Raw genomic sequence first — 27,137 nt, forward strand, 5'->3', positions numbered from 1 at the left:
TGGCCCGAACAATAAAAAAATTGGTATTACGCTCATGGAGACTCCCTGAGCCAAGAGGATGGGACGTTGATATTCAATGAGACAATACGTGAGAAGGCCGAACGTCTTATGAAGAACATTGAAGATTCTAAGGCTGGGAGGTTGAAGGTGGACCGAGAGAATGATGAGCTCACATTGGCCCTCAGTAATCCCGAGCACCCAGGACATTGCCGAGGGTTCGGGGTCATTCCGTGGAAGTTTGCTTTCCGAGGCAACAACGCATTGTACAGAAGCCGCAAGCGAAGAAAGGAACAGATCGAGGAGAGCTGGCGGCAGATGCTAGAATCCAAAGTGCAGGCACAAGAAGAAACAATGTTGGCGGAAATCAATCGTCGAGTGGCCCACGCAGTTGCGGAGTTGGCCCAATCTGGAGCATTGCCGAATCCAAACTACGCCAGCCCTTCTCAACGCCTCTTGAGCAGTTGTGCTTCTACAGGGGTCCCTGATGCGCAGACGCCCAGGTTACCCATGGAGGAGCAACGGTTCCCCGTGGATGCCATCACGCAACGCACCACATGTTAGCTGCATGCACCGGTCGGCAACCTCACTATTAAGGTATACTTATACATAATATTTATGCAATCTTGTCAATTGATCCACGCCTCATGATCGGAGTTTAATAACTTGTTTACTTCTGCTATATGTACAGATAGCGTACGGGAGTGCGTTAGCAACCCTGGCGGGGCAGAGCAGTCATGGCATGGAGATTCCACCTGGCTACGCCAGCGTCCGCGTAGAGCAACTTGTTGATAGCCAATATGAAGGCCTAGAAATCGACCTCTCGGGAGGCGATGGGGAAAGGACACTGGCAGAAGCGCTTCATGGGATCATTCTATGGCGTAAACGCTACATCATCATTCTCGGCACGGAGCCATCTCCTCAGAGCTCAAGATCGCTCCCCGTAGATCCCCAGCAGTGACCTTCTCCTCATAGCTTGAGACCGTCATCTCCTGCACAACCTGCTCCAGGACCGTCGCTTCCTGCTCTATCAAGGTCTCCATCTCCACCCTATCCCGGTGGTGGGAGCGACGCTGACAATAACAATACCCCTCCCCGATCACCGTCGTCGGGACTAAGAGCAGCCCCGATGAAGGAACCTGCAGCACCACTATAGAAGTCACGAGCACCGCCTCCCAAGCAAAGACAGAGAAAGAAGAAAACAAAGGAGCCTGAAGTGATTTGTAAGGAACGCTGGGAGGCAATGAGTCATGCAGAACAGTGGGCAGAAATCCAAGCAGAGGCCAGTGCGTGGTTTAAGAAACAAGCCGAAGAAAAAAAATCAAGGGAGATGGAGCCACCGCCAGTAAATCGAAGAGATTTAAAATTTTTTATTAGGATGGAGGAAGGAGCCAAGAAAAGGATACCACTACTATCAAACTACGAATGGGCTTTAGTAAAGGCTGATGAAAGAGACAAAAGGAAAGGAAAGTCATCTTCCAGTGGTGCTATCCCCGACCTCGGGCATTTATCAAAAAAAGATGCTCAAAGGGTAGCAGCAATGCCCTTGGATCGACAAGCAGAAGTATTGAAATTCATGCAAGAAACAGGTCTGGGACTTGATGAATGTTTAGGGCAAGTTGAGCCGCCAGCTGCACCACTCCCTGAGCCAAGATGGACTTATGAGCTAGGCAAACCTCTAGTAAGGCCTGAGTTGGTACAGAAGCTATCAACAAAGATGTACGAATTCCATCAATGGTACATGATGGTGTCCGCTAACTCGAGGGAGATGTTCGGCCTTAAGGTAAAACAGATAGATTTTTACGACGAAGGTGAGAAAGTTCTGTGGCTAGACTTCAAGGATATATACGAAGTGTACCATCATGATGCCCTGGACATCTCTCTGATCAGCGCTTGGGTTCTGTAAGTGTTTGTTTATCTTTACATGTAAATTTTGGCTCATATCAGTATTTTTTTTGCGTGCGTCACCGTACTAACTTCGTCTTCCATTTTATGTAGGATGCTAATTCAGACGTGCGGACGAGAGGCGTACCTACATATTGGATTCTGTTGACGCCGGATTTCGACACGAGTGAAATCGGCGTTAGGAGAGGAAGAAAATAGAAGATACGGCGAGATACAAGGGCGACGATTGGAAATCGGCCGATCGGTGCTACAGTTAAAGATCGGTCGATTGGTGCTACAATTAAAGATCGGTTGATTGGTGCTACAGTCGAGGATCGGCCGATTGATGCTACAGTCGAGGATCGGACGATTGATCCTTGGAATTCCGCCTCGCCCGACCTTAGTTTCCAGGGTCGGAGTAAGTCTGAGCCCTCGACATGTGGGTCCTGATCGGTTATCCCTTGCCGATGAGGTGATCGGCCGATTAGGAGGTTGGAATAGTTGGGCCGGTGTGGGCTTAAAAAGGATTATGAAGATGAAGAGGGAATCAGCCCATGAAGCGCGTGATGATCGACCTAGTACAAATCGTACTTGTAAATATTCGTTTTCTGTTTAAATTAGGGATAGAGTTCTAGTCGGATAAGAAGTCGTTTGTACAGGGCTATAAATAGCCACCCTTGTGGATCTGTAATCATCATCAACTCAATACAACAAACTACTATTTCCTCGTACTTACTTTCAAGCAGTCGACTTCGCCAACACCTTTTCTTCTTTTCACGAGTTCGTACGGGTTGGCAGGGCTGCATCAACTTGATCTCCGGCCAATCTTGTAAGTTCCGCTTATCGAGTAAATTCTAAGCTTTAACTTCGGGCGTATCGCTATCGTTTCATTTAGATTTATTCATCAGTTATCGGTATTTACTAGAATTCTAGGTTTTACCTGTTGTTCTAGTTTTATCACCAATTATCCAGCTAGGAATCGGTAATTTCAGCTTTTTATATACTTCTCTATATAATCTATTTATTTTAGCCGATTAGATCTGTTCCTAGTGTAGCTACTGTGGCGTTGTTTAGATTACTCCAGTAGTTTTCTTTATAAACGTTGCCTGGTAATCGGTTGCATCATAGCCGATTTCTTTATTACGGCAAATCGGCCAATTCGCTGATAAGCTCTCTCGAGATCGGAACCTTAGCCGATCGCAACCTCTGGAATCTGACACGTCTTTTTCCTTGCCAATCAACAGGTCAGATTGGCTGGCATGCCGCGCGAACCGCACCAGGGCGATCACCCGAACAGGAGTTAAGCAGATTCTCCCGGGTCGTGTGTCGGACGTTGGGGATTCGGTCAGCCGATTTCTTGCGCCAACACACTTTTGGCACGCCCAGTGGGACCAATACAACCGCCACCATGTCGAAAGCTGCTGAAGTCTCCGAAGACAACGTCATCGAAGTGACAGAGGCAGATCTCAGGGATGACCAGAAGGAAGAACTAGAGAGGCAAACGGCATACTACCGGAAGACATGTCTGCAGTCCTTCATTCGCACCAGGAGTGGGGAGACTATCAAAAAGGCTCCGTTTCCAACTCCCCGCCAGATCACAATCACCGAGGACTCGGACAAGATGTCCGAGATGGTTCAGCAATCCGTCTATCAAGCTTTCATCGATCAATCCCCGGTGCTTTCTAATACGGTATACAATGCCGTCATCAGCTCCTTGGCTAGCGGCGTATCTCAAGGGTACCAGGGGCCGGCATATGCTCCGCCGATTACGGCTCCGATCAAGAATATACCTTATTCGGCTTCTCAGCCGACCCAAATTCCGGTTGGGGTTTCTGGCGCTTCCTCATCGTCAATACCTATGGGGTTTAATGGTGCGCAATACCCCGAGCCACGTCCCATTCAGTTGTCCTCCGCGCAGTTTCCTCCATTAAATCCAGCGCCTTGGGGGGCACCATCAGTGACAGCCGTCCAGGATCAACCAGCCAACCATGGAAACCCCAACTCCAGGCGTCTTTCCAGGCGGCCGCTCGACCAACCATGCCACAGTACTAGCCTGTCGCACCAGAGATGAGCAGAGCAGCAGAATCAACGGAAGTACTCCGGGGTGTCGTACTATATGACGAAACAAATGGCTCATTCAAACAGCCGACCCTGACTACGCAGCCGGTTATGACACATCAAACACCACACGCTTTCACTCAACATTAAGTCATCCCACCGCCAATATACCAGCACGTACCAGTTCCTCAGCCGACGGTTTACCAGCAATAGCCGGACTGGTCGGCACGTATAGCAGAGGTGATTCAGGAACAATTCGGCTTGAAGCCGAAGGTATAGACCTACACATACAGGACACTGTACCCGCCTACATACGACTTACTGCTGTTTCCCCATCGGTATAAAGTTCCTAATTTCACCAAGTTTTCGGGGCTGGACGACACCTCAACCGTGGAACACGTGAACAGATTCATCATCCAATGCGGGGAAGCAGCGGCGCAGGATGCTCTACGGGTGCGCCTTTTCTCGTCATCCCTGTCTGGGTCGGTCTTCCAGTGGTTCACCACCTTACCGCCCAACTCGATAATTACATGGGCCGATTTGGAAAGGCAATTTCATAAATACTTCTACGCCGGAATACATGAAATGAAGTTGTCTGATTTAACCAGCCTCAGACAGAGAAGCGACGAGCCAATTTCTTCATATGTGCAAAGGTTTAGGGAGATCAGGAACAAATGCTATTGTCTAGCCCTGACTGATGCACAGTTGGCCGATATAGCCTTCCAAGGCCTCCTTCCTCATATCAAAGAGAAATATGCCTCACAGGAGTTTGAGAGCTTAAGCCAGATTGTCCACCGATTATCTGGTCAAGAAGTGCGTCCTTTCGATCCACGGAGGAACTTTCAGAAGAAGGTGGCATTCTTAGAAGAGGTTGAAACCGAAGAAGACGCAGAAATCGGCCTTGCGGAATGGGTTAAAGGGAAGAAGCCGATATCGTGTCCGTTCGGAAAGAAGGAACCAGAAACGTTCGGATTTGACACATCAAAGGCCGATAAAATCTTCGACCTCCTCCTCCAGGAAGGACAGATCAAGCTCTCGCCATACCATACGATTCCTTCTACCGAACAGCTGAAGAAGATGAAATATTGCAAGTGGCACAACGCTACCTCCCATGACACGAATGAATGCAAAATCTTCCGGCAGCAGATACAGTCGGCCATTGAGCAGGGCAGACTCAAATTTGAAGTGCCAACAAAACCAGCCAAGCTGATGAAGATCGACCAGCACCCTTCCCCACTAACATGGTTGACACGGGAAAGAATTCGCTCCAAACCAAGGTGCTGACATCCGAATCGGCTAAAAAGAGCGGCGCCGTAGACCCCAAAAATCAAGCGGCGCCTGAAGACGTCAAGGGGAAATGGCGGATGGAGGATGATGACGATGGATCAGGAGAACCACGAAGGCCCATTACTTCCCAATTTCTGCTCAATAATTATCAGCGGCAGCATGCACGCTCAAGATCCAGGGAAGAGGCAATGCGGCGACATGAAGATCACTGGCGATGTCCCTTCTTCATTCACTGTTGGGAAAGCAACCTCAGGTTGCCTTCGGCCGATAATTGCCCCGAGTGCAACGGCCCGTATCATAACAATCGGCCGTTCAGCAGGTCTCGCTCCAGAGATGGGAAATCAGAGCCGATCAGCAGGAACTGGCACGACCAAGACGACCGGCGCCCTCTAGTACGTGATCGGCTGGGGGGCAGAAGTGACCGGTATGACCGGTCGGAAGGCAGGCGCAATGATGGGCCGGGGGGCAGGTTTGATCGACATGACCGGCCAGAAAAAAAGGTCAGCGTCCACAATCGACTTGAAGAGATGGCCGATGCACGGGTGTCAGACGAGAACCCTTTAGGACGCGAACCGGAATGGGAACGTGCTAGACCACGAACCAAACCGGTGAACCCCAGATGGTGTCCCGATGGATTAACCAAGTCTCAAAAACCGAGAATCCAACGTCTCCGCCAATGGGAACAACAGGAGGAAGAGCAAGGGCATTCGGCAGGCGAGAAGAACGGCAGGTCTCAGGCAAAAGAAACGACAGAGGAGGCGACGAATCGGCAGCCGACATCGATATGGTTTTCATACTGCCGATGGAATTCATGACTCCTCCCGACCGACAAGACATGTCGGCAATGGAAGAGCAGATGGCACAATTGGCTTGGGAGCCAATGACAGCCACATTCGAGAAGCCCGAAGAAGACAAACGGCAACACCTGAAAGCGTTGTTTCTTAAAGGGCATGTCAACGGCCGACCCATCACCAGATTACTGGTAGACGGAGGGGCTGCAGTCAACATCATGCTGTACGCCATGTTCTGGAAGCTAGGGAAGAGCGATGATGACCTGACCAAGACAGATATGATGCTCAAGGACTTCGAGGGCAACGTATCCCCCGCTCGCGGCGCTCTCTGCGTCGACCTCACCATCGGCAGTAAGACCCTTCCTACTACTTTCTTTATCATTAATGGCAAGGGGTCCTACAACATGCTACTCGGCCGAGACTGGATACATGCAAATTGCTGTATCCCATCTACAATGCATCAATGCCTCGTACAATGGGTCGGCGACAACATCGAGGTGGTCACCGCCGATTCCACGTACAGCATCGCGGCAGCCGACACGCAGCAGTGGAGCTGCGAAACCGTCAAGTGCATATCCCGGAGAGTATGGGATACTGACTTCTTGAAGGTGTCCGATTTTGGCCTACAGCCGATCCGAGCAGTCGGCTCCGAAGACTCAGACTAAAATGGATCAGTTCGCCTGAGAAGATGGGAAGCTGGGACACGGGTTCACGTCGGCCGATTCATTAGATATGATAGACTTAGGCGATGGCTCCAAACCAAGGCCGACATATATTAGTGCAAATTTAGATCCGGAATACAAATGTAAACTGACAAGTTTGTTAATAGAATTTAAGGATTGCTTTGCTTGGGAATATTATGAGATGCCTGGATTAGACCGATCTATCGTTGAGCATCGGTTACCCATAAAGCCAGGGTATCGGCCGTATCAACAGCCTGCACGGCGGTGCAATCCTAAAATCCTACCAGACATAAAGGCCGAAATAACGCGGCTAATCGAAGCAAAATTTATTCAGCAATACCGTTATGCCGAATGGATCTCCAACATTGTACCAGTATACAAGAAGAATGGAAAGCTACGCGTATGCGTCGATTTCAGGAACCTCAATCAGGCCACACCAATGGATGGATACCCTATGCCGACGGCTGATGTGCTGATAGATGCCGCCGCGGGACATAAGGTTATTACTTTCATGGATGGAAACGCTGGGTACAATCAGATACTTATGGCCGAAGAAGACATATCCAAAACGGCCTTCAGATGCCCGGGTCACCTTGGTTTATTCGAGTGGGTGGTAATGACTTTCGGCTTGAAAAACGCCGGCGCTACGTATCAGAGAGCCATGAACTACATATTTCACAAACTTATCAGCATACTAGTAGAAATCTACATCGATGACGTCGTAGTCAAGTCAAAAGGACACCAGGAGCATGTGGCCGATTTACGACAAGTATTGGAATGCACTAAGAAACATGGGCTGAAAATGAACCCGAATAAGTGCGCCTTCGGCGTATCCGCCGGACAATTCTTAGGATTCATGGTGCACGAGCGGGGAATAGAGATCAATCGAAAGACCATAGCGGCCATCAACAAAGTCATGGCCCCGCAGAATAAAACTGAGCTGTAATCTCTAATCGGCAAGGTGAATTTCATCAGAAGATTCATATCTAATCTGTCTGGACGAATCCAAGCCTTCACACCATTATTAAAGTTGAAGCCCGACCAGGAGTTCATATGGGGGGAAGAGCAACGCAAGGCACTGGAAGATATCAAGCAGTACTTGGTCTCACCACCGGTATTGGTCCCTCTTCAAGCTGGTACGCCGTTTAAACTATATTTATCAGCCGATGAACGAACTATTGGGTCGGCTTTGGTCCAGGAGTTCGAGGGAAAGGAACGGGTAATTTATTATGTCAGTAGAAGACTTCTGGATGCCGAAACAAGGTATCCTCCAGTGGAGCGGTTGTGCCTATGCCTTTATTTCTCATGTACCAAACTCAGGCACTATTTGCTATCAGCGGAATGTGTGGTCGTATGCAAGGACGACGTGGTAAAATACATGCTATCACTGCCGATCTTGAAAGGACGGATCGGAAAATGGATCTTGGCTTTGTCGGAGTTTGACCTTCGATATGAATCGGCAAAAGCCGTTAAGGGTCAGGTCATGGCCGATTTCGTTGCCCAGCACTCCGGACCAGAGGCTACCTTCATAGAACCAGTACCTTGGACCTTATACTTTGATGGATCGTCATGTGGGGCCGGATCAGGAATCGGCATCGTTCTCATATCGCCTCGGGGGGCAAGCTATGATTTCTCTCTGCCGATAGAAGCGTCCGCCACTAACAATCAAGCAGGGTACCGAGCAGTACTGAAAGGATTACAATTGCTAAGGGAAGTCAGAGCTAATTCTATCGAAATTTTTGGAGATTCCATGCTTATCGTGGATCAATTAACAGGGAAGTCCGAATGCAAGGACGATGTGCTGAGGATTTATTACGAAGATTGCCTGCAGCTTCTGAAAGAATTCAAGTCAGCAGTTATTGAGCACATCCCGAGGAATCACAACGAGGATGCCAACAAGCTCGCTCAACACGCATCTGGGTATTGGCCAATTCAAGGCGCTATGGCTCTAGAGCTCGCGGCCAATGACTGGCGAAAGGAGATTGCCGATTACCTGAAAGATCCATCAAAGAAAGTGGATCGGCGGGTACGTTTTCATGCTACCAAATATGTGTTACTGGAAGATGACTTGTTCTACCGAACAATTGATGGCGTCCTACTCAAGTGTCTAGGAACGGAGGAGGCTAAGACTCTGATGGGAGAAATCCATGAAGGAGTGTGTGGAGCCCACCAATCGGCACATAAGATGAAATGGATGATTAGGAATAATGGGTATTACTGGCCGACGATCCTGGAAGATTGCTTCAAATATTATAAAGGGTGCCAGGATTGTCAGAAATACGGGAATGTCCAACGTGCGCCCGCATCAGCCATGAATCCCATTATCAAACCATGGCCGTTCAGGGGTTGGGGAATAGACCTCATCGGCCAAATTTATCCTCCGTCAAGCAAAGGGCACAAGTTCATTCTGGTGGCCACTGATTATTTCACCAAATGGGTGGAGGCAATTCCGTTAAGGGCCGTAACATCGGCTGCTATGGTTGACTTCGTAAGAGACCATATCGTCTACCGTTTCGGCATTCCCCAGACTATCACAACTGATCAAGGGACGATGTTTACATTAGGAGAATTCGAGGAGTTCACGGCCGACATGGGAATCAAATTGTTAAACTCCTCTCCGTATTATGCCCAAGCTAATGGCCAGGCCGAATCTTCCAACAAGGGGATAATTAAGTTAATCAAGAGGAAGATAGAGGAGCAGCCGAAAAAGTGGCATCTATGTCTGACTGAAGCTCTGTGGGCATACAGGATGGCTTGCCATGGGGCCACCAAGATGTCCCCTTATCAGTTGGTGTACGGTCACGAGGCAGTACTACCATGGGAGTTGAGGGCAGGGTCGAGACTACTCCTCACTCATGAAAAGGGAACTTGATGACTTGGCTGGCCAACGATTGAGAGCTTTGATAAGCATCGAAGAAAACAAGAAGAAAGTGGCTAGGTGGTATGATAAGAAGGTCAAAGTCAAGCAATTCTCCCCGGGGGACCTGGTATGGAAGTTAGTGTTGCCGATTGGGTCGAAAGATCCTAAATTCGGTAAGTGGTCCCCCACGTGGGAAGGGCCATATAAAATTGGCAGATGTGCTCCAGGAAACACTTATATTCTGGAAACAATCGAAGGAGAAGAGTTTACTAGGGCTCTGAACGGAAGATACTTGAAAAGGTACTACCCTAGTATATGGGTCGGAGCATAAGGATCAACCACGATGAACAACACACAGGCGATGCAAAAGGAATCGTCTAAAGAAAAGACATAATCGTCCAAATCGGCCGATATATTTTATTCGGTACAGACGATGGGTTACACGGCCGACACGGTACAGGTCGCCCTTAGAATAAAAAATAATTAACCACGCCTTTTCTTAAGCTCTCTCTCAGCCCGACCTAGTTCTATCATAAGACGGATGTACTGTTCTTCTATCTCTTTCATCGCAGCCTCCGCTTCAACTTGATGGGGGAGAGGGTGACTCCGGTCCATTGCCGGGCGTGATGTTCCTGCTGCTGCATCTTCAAGGACGATTTGATGAGGAAGCAGATGACTTCTGTCGGCTTGGGGTCGCCGGTGGTCGTTGCCGTCCAGAAAATCCCAGATCCGCCGGATGTCGGCAGGGACGTGCTCTTGGAGTTCATCGCGATGAGCCCTGATTAAGTCCTTGTCTTCTTGCGACAACGGTTCGTCGGAGTGCACGAGTCCGATGGCTCGTTCGAGTTCAGGGTTAAGGCGCTGCGGCTGCGGAAAACAACAATATATGTATAGTCGCCGAAAAGGTGATTCCGTTCAGAGGAGTCAAACTAAGAAAGAGAATGAAGGCAAATCTTTTACCTGATTAACGGAGGAAGAAGTAAAGGATGAAGAAGACATGACTGAAAGGCGCACCGACATGAACAGGTCGGGGAAGATGAAGTCGAGCTAGACAAGTACTCTCGGAACGGTCACCTAGGCCGGTGTTTATAAGAAGGGAAGGCGTGGATGTTTGGTAAGACGCGTCCCATCGGAAATGAAAAAGGTAATAAATAAAGGGGGCGCCGCGAAGGACGGTCAAAGGGGTTATCAATGTTCATACAAAAACTGCCAGTACTTTTACAGGTCACCCAGAAGGGCATTGATAGCTGCGACCGCTCGGCGCCGAATCTGATCGGCAGAGTCCAGGACCCGCTGGTCATCCTCTGCCGATCCAGGGACTTCTGACATATGGCGGTGGAGTTTGAGGGCTTCGTGAGCCAGGTGCTGCCTCTCCCATTTCAGATCGGCGATGACGGAAGGGAGTTCTTGAAGCCTCTTCTCTTCGGCGTCGATTGCTTTGGTCACCTACTCCATTTCCTTGGCAAGCTCTGCCCTTCGGCGTTTGAGGCGATCTATCGTGCCGACGATCCCCGGGCGAGAGTCTTCCAGAAAGTGAATCCGTTGGTGCACCTCTTGAGCTTGACGCTTGTACGTGTCTTCTTCTTCATGAGTCTTGGTCAACTTGGCGCGATCGGCCATGTGGCGCAGGGCCCTAAAAACCGGAATCCTCATTGACTCGATATACACGGCCGGCGCCAACGCCTCTTCCGCTTCTTCTGGTACCCGCCCGCTGACGTCACCAAAGAGTTGCCGAATCGGTGAGGCATCTTCTACCAATCGGCCGATGTCCTCTTGAAGAAGGGATCGGATGCTTGCGAGTTTGGCACGGACGTCATCAGGGACGGAGCTCAAAGTGACCTGGCGAGAGGCGACTTCCTCATCATCGGAGAGTGCGACCGCAAACGAGAAAAGGCTGTTGTTGGGGGTGTCCTGTTCCTGGAAAATAGTAAGTCGAGAAGAAATACAAATCAGCCGATGGGTGGTAGCAAATCGGCCGAGTAAGGGCGGGAAGTCTCTTACCTCCTTGAAACGGATTTCTTCAAACTGCGTTTGAGAGGCCATTATCCTCGATTCAGGGGCCGGTACCATTGGTTCGTCAGAAGAAGAAGACTCTACAATGATTGGTGCTTTGCTCGGGCCAGCTTCCCGAAAGATGACCATTAGTTGATTAGGTGGGGCGCTTAGCGTACCGGTGACCTGTGTCAAAAGATTGAATAAGAACATTATCCAAATACTAGGAGAATCGGTTGAAGAGTATTATACCTCGGCAGATGGAAGCGGGGGCGCGTCGATGACCGATTGGGTTGCTGCCGATTGTTGTAGGTTCACAGAAGTAATTTGTGCAGTCTAAAATGAGATGAGTCAGTATAGAGATGGCAATCGGAAGGATCGGACAACAAGTTTACCTGCATGGCCTCCACCAGTAATGATGCAGTGGCCGCCCCAGCTTGCGTAACGACTTGAGTATCTACGTCTCCAGCGGCTCGAAGGGGCGATGCAGCCGAAGTTTCTGCCGATATGATCATAGGAGGGTCAGCCGATTCTATACGAGCTCGTACTCGGCGACTGGTCTTCTTGGTAACTTTCTTCTACGCCTGCTTCGGTCGGCCGGCGATCACATCCACGGAAGGGGCATCGTAGCCGATAAGGGGAATATGGTGTATGGATGATGGTCCTCTATCGGCCGGCCACTCCGGCTGCGTGTTGGGGGAACGCGGTTTTCAGACTGAAGCAACAGCAAGATGTTAGTATACGTATTTAACCACATTAATAAAGAAATGAAAATCGGCTAGGGGAAAAAATACCTCGGCGTTCGGATCGATGTTGGCTGGATCCAGGAGATTGCAGTATGTCGATGCGGAGGTGCAGAACAGATACTGTTTCCATTCGGCCCACCATAGCTTGAATGGTTGGACAGTAAAGGGGGCTACTATCCAGTCATTCAGGTCTATGGTACTGGAGTCTGGGATCCGATCTCGCAGCCGACTATAATCAAGACCCTTTGTGAGCTCGTCTCTGAACTTGGCTCGGCCGGCGAAGTACGCTTGAATCGGCAGTTGTCCCATGCCAAATTGCCTTGCCGCAGCGGAGGGATTATAGAACTCATACGTGGGAGCATCCTTCCCCAAAAAGAAGTTGGCCGGTAAGATTCCCGGTTTAATTAGTTCATCTGTGAGATCTTCGTCGAATCGGCCGGTAGTCGAGTCGAAGCAAGAAGGGAGTTCAAAGATTGGGTCATCTCTCTGATAAGGAAACCAAACGGTTGCATCTTCATTAAAGTTGTTATAAAAACACCGGAAGTACTCGGCCACCTTGGTAGCAGAGTACGAGCAACCGGAGAAGGCCGATGCCGCTTCGCCGAAAGATGTACACCGGCGTCGCACAGTGGGATTCTCTGCCGATTCGACGCTGGGGAACGTCATGTGTTCCACTCGTTGCTGAGAAATCTTGCTCATGTACAGGTTCAGCCATAAGTTAATAAACCACCAGGGTCCACCTGGGTTTCCAATCGGCTCCCCCTGGGATAGCTTGATGCCGATTTGGTGAAGCATGTGGTATGCTGCTCCTAGTAAGTGCTTTCCAAGAGGAACAAAAGTCCCTATCGATAATGCTTCAGCTAGAGCTTGGGTGTTGGTAGATGGGCCAGCTGCTCTCCCACAGAAGAAGTGCTTCTCCAACCACATCATTAAGAAGGCTGTGTGCTCTCTGTTCTCGACAGATCTGGCCCTTTTGTTGCATCTGATGAAACCTTTCCACCCGCCGATTCCCCTTGTGTCCAACCGATGTGATGTTGCGGCTATAAGGCGGAAAGGGGTGTCCGGGGAAGAAATGTCCAGGCCGGTCAGCAAAACTACATCGGCCAGTGTGGGGGTCATGGGTCTGTGTCCAAACAGGAATGCATTGAGAGCATCGGACCAGAAGTAAGAAGCTGCCATCACTAATGGCTCATTCCGTTCCATTTGGGACAGGGATAGATCGATGCATTGGCCGATTTTGAGCTCGTCCCATTGGATCTTCTTGGAGGCGGCTATCCGCTGGTACCATTCCCTCCAACCGGGAGTTTCATTCGACCAAGACCTAAAGGTGCCCAACCATTGATTGTTTGAAGGGGATCCTATGGGTTTCCAAATTGATTAAGTCGGTTGGATATGGGTTTCCCGTGGGTCCAAGAAAGACAAGGCCGGGGTTTTCTGTAAGACGAATGGTGATGCGATGCCTAACCGCCTAAAAAGGAAAAGGGGGTGCGAGAGTAAGAAACAGATCTAAAGTAAATGCATTACTGATAAGGGAAAGTTTCGGTAATAACCTCCGGGATGAAGCTCCTCGTAATCGGCGGAATCGCCGGTGCAGCTGCAGATGATGAAGCCGCCAGTGGGATCTCGGATGAGGCCTCAACTTTCACTGATGGAGCTCCTTCTCCCATCGATGGAGCCGCCGCCGTCGCTGCTAACGCCTCCGCCGAAAGCGTCATTTCCGGAGCTTCGGGCGTCGGTGAAGTGCCTGAAGGTGCCGCCATTGGAGGAGTAGGAAGGAATGTGACAGGAAGAAGGCGCCGGAGAGCTGGAGGACTAAGGAAAGTGCTGGAGGGAGAAGAAGGCCTGTGCGCTAAGGAAGAAGGACGTGAGCTCGTAAGGGAGGTACGGGATGTGCTGATATTTAAAGGGGGTCTGAGAAGGGGTAAAAATGAAATTTTTACCGCGCCGGCGTTTCGAGTTTTTCGGGAGTAGTGGTTGTCGTGGGCGCCCGTTTCAAAAAGATTGCAATCATCAGGTTGGAGACCGCGAAACGGAAGGATATTTTCATTGCGTCTGTTTCAGAAGGGAAGTTGAAAAGAATTTCGAAGTAAAGACTATGTTTTACTCCGAAACTTGGGGGCATGTGTTGATGCCGGATTTCGACACGAGTGAAATCGGCGTTAGGAGAGGAAGAAAATAGAAGATACGGCGAGATACAAGGGCGACGATTAGAAATCGGCCGATTGGTGCTACAGTTAAAGATCGGTTGATTGGTGCTACAGTTAAAGATCGGTTGATTGGTGCTACAGTCGAGGATCGGCCGATTGATCCTTGGAATTCCGCCTCGCCCGACCTTAGTTTCCAGGGTCGGAGTAAGTCTGAGCCCTCGACATGTGGGTCCTGATCGGTTATCCCTTGCCGATGAGGTGATCGGCCGATTAGGAGGTTGGAATAGTTGGGCCGGTGTGGGCTTAAAAAGGATTATGAAGATGAAGAGGGAATCAGCCCATGAAGTGCGTGATGATCGACCTAGTACGAATCGTACTTGTAAATATTCGTTTTCTGTTTAAATTAGGGATAGAGTTCTAGTCGGATAAGAAGTCGTTTGTACGGGGCTATAAATAGCCACCCTTGTGGATCTGTAATCATCATCAACTCAATACAACAAACTACTATTTCCTCGTACTTACTTTCAAGCAGGCGACTTCGCCAACACCTTTTCTTCTTTTCACGAGTTCGTACGGGTTGGCAGGGCTGCATCAACTTGATCTCCGGCCGATCTTGGAAGTTTCGCTTATCGAGTAAATTCTAAGCTTTAACTTCGGGCGTATCGCTGTCGTTTTGTTTAGATTTATTCATCAGTTATCGGTATTTACTAGAATTCTAGGTTTTACCTATTGTTCTAGTTTTATCACCAATTATCCAGCTAGAAATCGGTAATTTTGGCTTTTTTTTATACTTCTCTGCCTAATCTATTTATTTTAGCCGATTAGATCTGTTCCTAGTGTAGCTACTGTGGCGTTGTTTAGATTACTCCAGTAGTTTTCTTTATAAACGTTGCCTGGTAATCGGTTGCATCATAGCTGATTTCTTTATTACGGCAAATCGGCCGATTCGCTGATAAGCTCTCTCGAGATCGGAACCTTAGCCGATCGCAACCTCTGGAATCTGACACGTCTTTTTCCTTGCCAATCAACAGGTCAGATTGGCTGGCACGCCGCGCGAACCGCACCAGGGCGATCACCCAAACAGGAGTTAAGCAGATTCTCCCGGGTCGTGTGTCAGACGTTGGGGATTCGGTCAGCCGATTTCTAGCGCCAACAGATTCATGGATTCATCCGTAGTTAACCAAAAACAGATACAATTATCGCTGGAAAAAACCTTGGTGGAAGTATTCAATTTCCTAGACAAACAAAAATTCAAGGATTCCATACTACTTCCATACAACTTCAAGTAAGTGTGTGTATACCGTCTACTTTCGTTGTCTTTTTCCTTACCTGATTAATTTTAGTTAGCTCTAATATGCATGAACATTTTACGTACGCAACTTCCACTGGATCTTTATTATAATTGAGCCTGAAAGAAGCCACGTCACTATCTTCAATTCGTTGAGGAAAGATCCGGTGGAGTACCAAGACATGCAAGACATGCTAGGCTTGTAATAATTCTGGACCTTTATCTCTATGCAAAAGTTTGTTTCCTAAATTTTATCCCTGTTGCACTATATCATTCATTATTCTAATCCGCAGCGCACAAAAACAATTCATAAGGACACACAAAGGTCCATTCAAAGAAAAACTTACATGGAACATAGACTTCCCGGTACGTATGAAGTCTGCACATTTATTACATTGTATAACACGAATATTTCATAACTTATTTTTTTCCTCACTTAAGTGCTTAAGACAGGAACCCGGGAATAATCTATATGGCTACTACATCTATGAGCACATGCATAGTTTTATGGGACCCAAGGGACTAAAGATGACGCCGCACAACTTTAAAGTACGTAAAAAAACTATTACTAGTTCTAGCTCCTTATATTTAATTGTTTGTGTAACATTCACAAATTTCCAAAATATAGATGTTAAATATTCAACAAGGACTCTTGAAGAAAGAAAGAGTAGCGGCAATATATGAAGGTCTCATTGGATTCCTAATGGACGAGGTGGTAAATCCAAAAGGAGAATTTTATTACAATGGACGACAATTAGATGCTCCGAGCAACACCTCGACGGGAGATTGTAGATATATAGTTTGATTTGTATATATAATACGTGCTAAGATCGATTTGTACTAGTTGAATTGTGTATATGAATTGTGTATATATAGTAATTGTATAATTACAAATTTTATTTGTTTAAATACTAGTTGATTTCATTATAAAAAAAATCTCACTACTAAAGGTTAACAACAGGGCCGTGGTACTACGTACATGATGCATGAAAATTTCAGGCGCCATGCAGGACGCCATTTAGTCCCGGTTGGGAAATCCAACCGGGACTAAAGGGTAACCCTTTACTCCCGGTTGGGAAATCCAACTAGGACTAAATGGGCACCCTTTAGTCCGGGAGTAAAGGGCTTGTCCCGCGCCTGGCGTGGCAGGCCCTTTAGTCCCGGTTGGTGACGTGTCACCAACCGGGACTAAAGGGTGACCTTTACTCCCGATTGAAGGACCCGGGACTAAAGACCCCCCTTTTATCCCGGTTGGTTTATCCCGGATGGATTTTCGGGAGATATGCACCCTACCAACTGGGACTAAAGGCCAGTTCTCTGCTAGTGCGACTGATGGAGCGCGCGGAGGAAGTGTTCCTTAAGAAGACAATTTTTCCCTGGGAAATTTTTATTGTACCAGGGAATAATGATATGATTCGAAGGCAGCCCAGGCGCCCAGCACGCAGCAGATTAAAGGTAGTGAGCGATGAGGATTCGATGACTAAAGCCATTTGGATAACAGCAAAGAGGATTTGGAGAAAGGTACAAAGAACTCAACTTTCCTCAATTTACCTTCAGATGTCATTTCTTCCAACACTAAGAATTTTGGTGTTTCGAATGGGCAACGATAATAGAACAGGTAGACACTCGGTCATATCAATTAAAAATACTTAGTCACCTCCACACAGCTAATAATTTTAAGAGGCATGAGTATTAGAAGTTTATAAAGGAAATTTGAACCCATAGAAAATAATAAAAATTGTTTATGTTGTTTTCTCACACATAAATCTGTATTCCTATGGCTTTATCCATACATATATACATGGTCTACATGATGACATATATCATGCATTTTTTTCCTATTGGTCGCAGCAGGAGCAACCAAACAGCACGCATTTGCCGCGGGGCTAGCCCAGGGCCTTGCAACACTTGTTGCAATGACCCGGACTTAAACACATGTTCACACGCACCTTGGGGAGCACTCTCGCACTCAGCATGTTCATCTGATCTGCATGCATCATCATATCCGTCCTGCTAGTAGTTAGTTATATTAGCAGCTGATTGATAGACATAGTAACCAGCAAGAAACAAATTAGACAACTTACGGGACGCGGTGAGGATGATCAGCATGAGGATCAATGGGTACGTTAGGATCTTTTCCGCCTTCCTTGTTCTACCTGTTTTGATCATCTCCATTTGATTGGCATGCAACTAGGCTGATTTTGTTACAGAGAAAGTGTGCTGGTCCATAGTGATTGTCGAAGATATTGGAGCATAAGAGCAAGTACATTGCTACACGTCAGTGATCTCATAGGTCGTCTCATGCAGTGTCACGTAGGATTTTTTATGATATGGAGGAAAGAGAGCGAGGAGAGAGAAAGAGGTCCTTGTTTCGTGAAACAACCGCCTCATGAGCTAAATTTTAGGACTACAAGACAACTCAACAACCATTGTACGAGTTGTTGTTGCCATGCAACTCATAATATTTTTTTTTCATATGCATAAATTAAGAAATTATATAGCTCAACCTATTGTACGGATTGTCTGTTGAGTCATCTCAAGATTACGTGTCAATGCATAAAACCGCCTATTAGATAACACCAATATACTTGCTCTAAGGAGGGAGAGGTGTTGGCGATGAATCTCGTGACAAATTCTCTTTCCCCTTTTTTCACTTTGTACAGAAATTCGTTTGAAAAAAGTAATGATTGCATTATGTACCATTATCAATCAAAATCAACCAAACCTCAATCAAATAGGAAAATACAACCGACCCCATTAATGATTAAATCAAATCTAACTAACGCACACCAAACATTTGGTCCCTAGTCCTCATCACTCATGTCCCATGCAGCACCCTCTGTTCTACATGTTGCTGATCCTTGAAGCATCGCCACTCACCAAAGTCCATACCAAACCATTGCCATCCAACCACACAGGAAAAGAACTGGCCCTACCCACAGCTTCGTCGTCGTCCTTCACCCACACCGCACTAGTCACTAGCCAGTGCAGCGCTCGAGAACGATGACGACGAGCCCCACGCTCGCGCGGAAGGCCAAGCTCAAGACCCACCTCGTCTCCGCCAAGGCCAAGCTCAAGCTCCACGTCACCCCGCGCCGCGTCGTCCTCCTCGCCGCCGCCGCCTGCTCTGTCTTCCTCATCCTCTCCACCCTCCGCACCCTCCACTCCGCCTCGCGCCGCGCCGCCACCCCCGCCGCAGCCTCCACGCCGGCGGCCGTCGCTGCCGTCCACCACGCTCAGCACGAGCAGGAGCAGCGGCGCCAGGAAGAGTGCGGCGGCAAGGCGGTGCCGGCGTCCGTCGCGGAGGCGCTGGTCCACTACGCCACGTCCGGCGAGACGCCGCGCCAGACGGAGGCCGAGGCCGGCGCCGCCGCGCGCGTGCTGGCGGCGCGCGCGCCGTGCAACCTCCTCGTGTTCGGGCTGGCCCCCGCCAGCGCGCTCTGGGTGGCGCTCAACCACGGCGGCCGCACGCTCTTCCTCGAGGCGGACGCCGGCCGGATCGCCGCCGCCCGCGCCGCGCACCCTGCCGGCGTAGACGACCTCCAGGCCCACCCCGTCGCCTACCACGACCAACACGCCGCCCAAACCACGGTCTCCGACGACCTCCTGCTCCTCCGCAACTCCTCCGACTGCGCCGGCGCCTCCCCGCCGAAGCCCCTCTCGCCGGACGACGTGGAGCGGTCGGCGTGCCCGCTGGCGCCGCGGGGCCTGCCGGCGGCGTTCTACGAGGCGGAGTGGGACGTGATCGTGGTGGAGGCGCCGGCGCCCGGTGCTGTGTACACGGCCGGCGTGGCGGCGCGGGCGCGGCGGCCGGGGGCGGGCGAGACGGACGTGCTGGTCCACGGCGTGGACGGCGCGGCGGAGGAGAGCTTCGCGAGGGCGTTCCTGTGCGAAGGGTACATCAAGGAGGAGGCTGGCAGGCTCCGTCACTTCGCCATCCCGAGCCACAGGGGCAAGGAAGCCATGCCATTTTGCCCTTGAGAGATGGTCAGATATGCTGATGACGTTAATTACTGAAGTTATTGTTTTTGTTTCTGGTGGAACAACTTTTGACACTACGTGATGTGTGTATGCGTGACTTCATAATGAGATTTCTGTAATTTTGTCAATGTTTATGTATAACATTGGGGAATGGGATATGGAGTGCTATGAACTCCAGGATGACAAAATGAACACTTCATATAAAGCCTACTACAAATCTAAAATATACTCCCTCCGACAAAAAAAAACAAATCGTTTTAGGATTGTCTAAGTCAAACTTTTCTAAATTTAACCAGAATTATAGAAAAAACTACATATTTATGGTATGAAATAAGTTCCATTAGTTTTATCATGGGACATATTTTTATAATATACATATTTGATGCCATATATTTTTCTCTATAAATTTGGTCAAAGTTGAGAAAGTTTGACTTAAGATAAACCTAGAATGAGTTGTTTTTTTGGACGGAGGGAGAATAGTCTTTTGTTGACTCTATATATAGAACTCTTATCATTTCTGAAAAGTGAAATTAAACAAACAAGTAGGGTTCGTGATGATGAAGATAACTCTGCCCGTTTGAAGAAGTGAAGAATTTTTTTTCACTCTAAGCAATGGCCATACAAATGCTATGCGCCCAGCAGCAAGTAACATATAAGCACAGAGAATTTTTACAATTGTTGGAAAAACTGAGAGCCGTCCATTTAGAGGAAAAAATCATACAATGCAAAGATAGGAGGTATCAGAGAAATACCAAGAGTTACCAAATAGGAATCAAGTAAAAGATAATGTGGTACCATTACCCAATTTAATTTGATTTTTAACTATCTTTCTCAGATGAACGGCAAGCAAAAATTTAGAGACAAAAGTACCTAGAACTAGAAGTACCCAATGATACCTTAGTACCTTACAACCATTGTAGAAAAAGCTCGTAACCACCACATATGACATCTGCGGCAAGCATCGACCCATTTGCTTGCCTTATTACCAATACTACTAGTTATTTTTTCTATAGCACAAGTATCAGATTTGGTCATGATTATTATTTTGAGAGCACAGGTTTAGTTTTTTTTTAATGCAGTGCACAAGTTTAGTTAAGAATGCATATAAAGATATGACGTAGGCATGACTGAAAAAAGAGGGAAGACCTTCTGACATAATTGACCAACAAGGCAACAACTGGTAGCATGGTGCCAACAGCTTTTATTTTCCTTGTCAATGAAGTGATTTCATTGCACAAACATCATATAAAATGACATATGACCTTTGACATGACGTTTCTCCACTTTGTTTCCTCAATATTTTGGAAGACCTGCAGCATTTGTGAACAAATTCAGACCTTGAAAATTGCCACTCAAATTAGCAGCCTAGATTGATCTAGCTGAAGATATCCTTGGAATGTCAGAAACTTAGAATGATAGCTCCATGTTTCGCTTCTTCTGGAGACACCAGATGCAGAAAGATGCATCATTGCTTGAAGGATGAACTTGATTTTAACAAATGATTTATTTCTTTCTTGCATTGCAAGGTCGAGAAACCAACAAATTTACAACGGCTTCAGTCTGCTGAAAGCAGCTCTTGCCCGATTACTGGGAGAAGAAGAGAGGGTTGGACTTTGGAGAACAGATTACACTGCATGACTACTGCAGATAACTGATTGCACCAGGATACTGATTCCTGGGAAACGAGATACATGAGTGGCTAATAATCTGTCTATCCAGTCGAAGAGTGGATGTGATCAGTATCCATGGTGTCGATGGCCTTTCTGTTGCAGATTTTACTACTGATCTAGAGAACAAGGATCTTGGCTGGGTAAGCCAGAGTTCCCCTCGCTGAGGAAATCACATCTCACGCTCCTTCTTCATGGAGAGGAAAGCCAGGGACTCTGAAGCCCAGGGCAAAGACAACTTCAGGTGGGGGATGATTCAGAAACCCCTGGGCAGAAACCACAGTGTTGTCAAGGTCGATGCATATCCAAGGTGGTCACAAATTCTCTCTGCAAATTCTGATATCTTTAAATGCAGCAGCAACTGCAGTTTTGCCGTTTCGAAGCAGCATGATAGTAGGTTTCATTTTCCAAGCAGCATGAGTCGATGGTATAATCTGAGTCATCTGTTTCACAACTCTTTGCTCTTGTTTATGCGGGCTTTGCGCACCGCTTCTTGGATGTTCTTTTCATGCTCCTTGAGCATCTGCTCCATGCTTCCTTTTTCTGTGATCATCGAACCTGAGTGCTGATATCTTTTGCTCCTGCCCTTGTATCTCTGATCACAAAAGAGTATACATAATAAGTGAGTAATGATCGATAATAAAAGCTAAAAAACACTAAAATACTCTGACCTTGATGCCAAAGCATCTAGGTTAGTACAATAGAGAAAAACTATCAATATTTTTCTGAGTAAACAGAATGTAAAGCTAACAATTTATCAGAAGTGTTGTATTACCACAATTGGGCGCTTCGTCCCCGGGTTATTGCTGTGAGAAGTGGACACTTCATTCCTTGCGTCAGCAGATTCAGGTTGAAGCATATTTGATCTGTTTTTCCGCATGCCAGTGGGGTTCGCCACCCGGACAGAATTGTATTTGCGTCCAGGTACCTCCGGATGGGCAGTGGAATCTCCCCTCATGATCCATGTGGAGTCAAATTCTTGAGATTCCAACCCAGTTGCTAATGTCCGTGTTTCATCCTGTGAGTTTAGATTTGCAATATTGATATCTGGTGCCGCACCTTTGTGTTTCTGTACGATGACAAAGAAAGTCAGGGTTAACTAATGTAGGGCTGAGCTGCTAATACTGAGACGTTTATTTTTAGCTCCTGATGAATTTCATTTATTTTAGCTATTTTTCTTCTTTTGTTGTTTATTTTTTTGCCTCTATTTACTATTAGATTTACTTGAACTTAGAATTCTGCAAGAAAAATAATATGAAGTTGTACAGTCTCACTCTCAGCCGAGCTCTTGAATAATGCATCATACAAACCTTTGATTTACCATAGCCTTCATCAGCATGACTTAGTTTTGGATTCAAATTTTCATCCTGAGCTGCCTTTCTTTGCCTATTGAAATAGGAAAATTGAATTTCAAACCAATGAATAATAAACTTGATCTCAACCCCTGAAGAATATTGGGAAAATGGTACCTCCTATATTCCTCCCTTCTGAGTCTGGCATCATACTCTTTGCTTGGTGGACACTTCGGTAAGCTTGAGGGACTGCAGGCAAGTGGGCTTGTTCTGAAAAGCTAAAGATTCGGATTCACTTGTTAAGTGCTGCAGTGCAAAGATCTCCAAAAGTCTATTTTTATGTATCAGAGCTAATTAACGAATCAAGTTTGTTATTTGAGCCGAAGTCATTTAAACTCACAAAAAATAAACTGTCCAAGAATCACTGTAATTAGGAATAACTTGATAAAGAAAACAATTGAAAACTGGAAACCATCAGGTTTGGTGTGCAGAACTTACATCACTCTGGAGAGTGGTGGCAGCTGTTCCACGAGCTTCTGGTTCGAAGGCAAGCAAAATATCTAGAAGAGTTAGAGCTGAGTGAGGAAAATCCTTAAATGTCTCAGCAATGCATCCCTTGTACTGGCTACCAGGCTTGAACATCCCTGTTTGGGGCACTTCCAGTTTATCCCAATACTCGTCGGAAGGTGATCCGCAGAGCTTGAAAATTTTGTGGAGTTGCTCCACCTACCATGGTATTGTTTGACAAAATCATGATACAGACCGAATGAGCATAAGGTAAAATTATGTGTCAACTGAGAAACCAGTATGGCCTATCCCGTATCATCAAAAATGTAACAATTGCCTGTACCTCAGTTCTTCCAGGCAGGATTGGCTTGCCAGCAAACAATTCTGCAAGAATGCACCCTGTACTCCACATATCCACAGAAGGACCATACTTGGTGGCGCCGAGAAGAAGTTCAGGTGGTCTGTACCACAATGTTGCAACACGGCTTGTCAATGGCTGTTGATTGTCTGGATCGAAAGATGTTGCGAGGCCAAAGTCTGCGATCTTCAGAACACCATTTCTATCAATCAAGAGGTTGGAACACTTCATGTCCCGATGCAAAACTCCATTGCTGTGGCAGTGATCGAGGCCACTAAGTAACTGCTGCAGTAAGCATTTGACCTGGGTTCGTGTGAAACAATGTAAGTTCATGTCAACATTTCAGATGAACCAGGAATCAAGGATAGTAAGACAGTAGTCACCTGTGGCTCAGAAAACTTGAGGCCTGGAGTTGCAACAAGGCCAGCAAGGTCATGTTCCATGTAGTCAAATACAAGAAACAAGCTTCGTGAAAAAGAAGATGTTATAACCCCTTCCAACTTTATGATGTTTGGATGATTGAGTTTCCGTAGAACAAAAATTTCTCTAGCCATAAAGCGTACGCTTTCAGGATCCACATTGACGAACCGCACCTTTTTCAGAGCAACAATCTTGCCAGTTTTAAGATCCCGGGCTTTGTACACACTACTATAAGTTCCTTGTCCAACCTGCAATATGAAACAAGTTAAATAGTTGCTCAAACAAAAGGGCAACTAAAAAGTTAGCAATAATTGGTAACGACATTGAAAACTACTCTGTATCACCATGTGAAGAGTTTACCTTGCCTAATTTCTCGAATGAATCTAGTCGTCGAGGGAACCATCCTTGTACTACCTCTGGTGCCACATTTGTGAGCCATTCTGGCCATCCAGGATCAGCACTCTCATCTGATAACGGCTTAGCCACATTGGGAACACCCAACTCCAACTTATTTCCATACCTTCCCATTATGCCGTTATGCCCACTGCTGATCCATATTTTCAATCTATGGTGCATGCTTGATTTCCTACGATGGCCAACAGCTGAAACTGGCTTATCTGCATCGTCCAACTGGTAACTAGGATCAAAACCATTTGTTCGTGGCTGGGAGGTGAGCACTTCAGTATTTCCACCATTTGCGCTTGGTACGGTTGCAGGATCATTACTAGACGGTGTGAAGAACCATCGGAAACATGTGCATCCAGTGGTTTGGCTTCCTGAAGTTGTGCCCTCATGCCTTCTAGAACACTTTGGACAAAGGTGACCTAGAAGCACATTCAATGCCTTTCCACTTGATTGAATGCACCGAATCTGTATTAAGCTTTGCAGTGGATTCCTTGTGAATATCTTCATCATTACCAGAAAATTAGTGCAAGAAGCCAGGTACTTCTTGTTCCAGCAACAATAGCCTTGATGAAATTCTTAGTCAAAATTCGAAACTAGTAATGCTGAATGAGGTCTTTCATGTAATTCTATAGAGTCCAGACTGGTATTTCCTTGGAATTTCAGAGAGAAAAAGCCTAATTACAAGAAACTCCAATCATAAATTAAACTGTAATTCAGAGAACTGAATAAAAGTTAGATGTACGGATTGCAAATTGACAGTGAATAATGCAAGCCACCCACCAAAATTTTACAGTTCTATGTCTGCAACTCAGAATTAAAGTAAGATTCTTCAGAATGCAGGCAATGTTGAAGACAAAAATGTCACCTTTAAGGGCCTGTGTCTAGAGAAAATAACTCCTGTGATTCCAAATATTTGTTCAAAGGTTTCATTGGATTTCTGTAAAGGAGAAAGCAATCCTCTTCACCGTGGCCAATATCAGTACAATTGAAATTTTGTTTGCAGCGATAAATGCATAACACGATGTGTTGATAACCTAAAACGAAACCAATTGGTACTAAAATATCAATCTAAAGAGGCAACAAAGGGAAATCAGCTAAAAAAATCAATAAAAACTGCAAGTTCCAAACAAAAGAATTGAGGATTTACCACAGAGTTAATTCCTTGCTCTTCTTCCCATTTCAAGAAAATATATTGGCAAAAAAATTGAACACTATACCCCACCTTCCCCTCTCTCCATTCTAGATGGAGGAGAGAAAGGTGGGAAAATATGAAAAAGTGAAATTAGATTACATTTAACTTCTCCATAATATTTTTTTAAGATTTCTTCGTATTCTCCTTTCTAAGATAACAGAGAAAAGTAAAGAAAATTCCAAGAGGGAAAATAGATTATCTACGGAATACTTTTGCACCAACAAAGCATGGCAAAAGGAGAGGAAGAGAGGAATTGTCGAGAGCTAAAATTAGTATTTGGTAAGAGGAATAGTAAGAACTGGACCTGTCCTTTGAGGCCCTCGAATACATCATGGCCATGGAATCGCAGCCAACATGGAGGCGGATTGGAAGGCGAACACTGAGCTGTAAAGGAGAACAAAGCCACCCTAACACCAGATCTCATCGTGCTCCTTTTTTTTGATATAGATCGTGTCCTTGATGGATCGGTATGGGATGCTGCTGGATGGCATGGGGAAAATTCTCCACTTTTTCCCCTTGGAGTACTGCTCTGATCTCTTGACACAAATTTGTCCTTATACAAATACAAATTGCAAGTTTGCCACCAAAATCAAAGCCTCCACATTTTGTTTACCACTACTAAAAAATTACCATAAAACCATAAATTATGTTTTCCTCATGGAACATAAGTTTTTTTAAAGTAGGAAAAACTTATATTACTTCAACATTAAAGCATTACAATCACGTTCTAAAGCCACCGACGCGCAGGTTGGGACACCTTTCACATAAAGGATGAAAGTGGTTCGTTCATCCGCCCGAAAGGGTTCAGACACTCTAAATCCAGCTATTCAATATACACATCATATTTGAATCCAGAGAGTCAAAGTTGGATATCTAATATGTGAATAGGACGAATATCAATATTCGACACATCTTGGCACCATTCGTACCCGAATTTGATCTGAGAAAAAATAAATATCTATATTCATATCCGTACACATCCATTCGTATCCGATCCGTTTCCATCCCTACTCACGTACACAGAAACACACTAACCCGGCATGCAAACGTGTGCCCTACTATATGGACAACTATGAGGGACTAGACCTGATCGCGCCTTTACCCGACCTGACAAACCCGACCCGATCAACCTGGAAAAAAACCCAACCTAATCCGACCTAATCAATATGTTGGTGGGCTTGGGCTGATATTTATGACCTGATCTAAAACACGGGCTGGGCATGGGCTAAAATTTTTGACCAGAAACGTGAAAAAAAATCCGACCAAACCCAAATATCACACACAAAATATATTGGTTTGACCCAACCCGACCCGACCATATCACAGGTCGAGCGCGGTCCAAAAATCTGACCCGATGGACGGCTCGAGCCAAAATTTTTAACCTGAAACTCGACAGAACCCAACTCGAAAATGACCTGACCTGACAAATGATACAAGGGACTGAATCAGCATATGTTGAGATTGATGAAGTCATCACAGATACCTCAGTATCGAGGCACATGTCGTCTACCACTTAGAACAACAAATTAACTATAAATAGGAGCACCCATGCAAAGTATGAGACTAACCAAAGAAAAAAATG

General features: G+C 46.6%; 2 protein-coding genes across 2 annotated transcripts; one reads left to right on the plus strand and one right to left on the minus strand.

Annotated features, from left to right (window-relative positions):
• Positions 1–18,528: 18,528 nt before the first annotated feature.
• Positions 18,529–19,913, plus strand: LOC101777953 (glucuronoxylan 4-O-methyltransferase 3). The gene has a single exon (XM_012848380.2). The coding sequence runs from the start codon at positions 18,737–18,739 to the stop codon at positions 19,712–19,714; it is 978 nt and encodes a 325-aa protein (XP_012703834.1). The 5' UTR covers positions 18,529–18,736; the 3' UTR covers positions 19,715–19,913.
• A 951-nt stretch (positions 19,914–20,864) lies between these two features.
• LOC101774432 (probable serine/threonine-protein kinase At1g54610) lies at positions 20,865–26,993 on the minus strand. The gene is made up of 8 exons (XM_012848622.2): positions 24,319–26,993; positions 23,922–24,206; positions 23,524–23,841; positions 23,172–23,399; positions 22,851–22,951; positions 22,692–22,767; positions 22,157–22,450; positions 20,865–21,976 (listed from the first exon to the last, which is right to left on the minus strand). The coding sequence occupies exons 1-8, from the start codon at positions 24,871–24,873 to the stop codon at positions 21,830–21,832; spliced, it is 2,004 nt and encodes a 667-aa protein (XP_012704076.1). The 5' UTR covers positions 24,874–26,993; the 3' UTR covers positions 20,865–21,829.
• Positions 26,994–27,137: the final 144 nt, after the last annotated feature.

This window comes from Setaria italica, chromosome VIII (genome assembly GCF_000263155.2).
Source record: "Setaria italica strain Yugu1 chromosome VIII, Setaria_italica_v2.0, whole genome shotgun sequence".
Classification (NCBI taxonomy): Eukaryota; Viridiplantae; Streptophyta; class Magnoliopsida; order Poales; family Poaceae; genus Setaria; species Setaria italica.

Bases quoted from the DNA above. Each gene is read 5' to 3' on its own strand.
- LOC101777953 (XM_012848380.2), top strand. From the start codon at position 18,737: ATGACGACGAGCCCCACGCTCGCGCGGAAGGCCAAGCTCAAGACCCAC.
- LOC101774432 (XM_012848622.2), bottom strand. From the start codon at position 24,873: ATGATGAAGATATTCACAAGGAATCCACTGCAAAGCTTAATACAGATT. The intron at 24,207-24,318 runs GTAAACTCTTCA...TTCATATTGCAG, and splicing joins CATTCGAGAAATTAGGCAAG to GTTGGACAAGGAACTTATAG. The intron at 23,842-23,921 runs GTGACTACTGTC...ACACGAACCCAG, and splicing joins TCAAGTTTTCTGAGCCACAG to GTCAAATGCTTACTGCAGCA.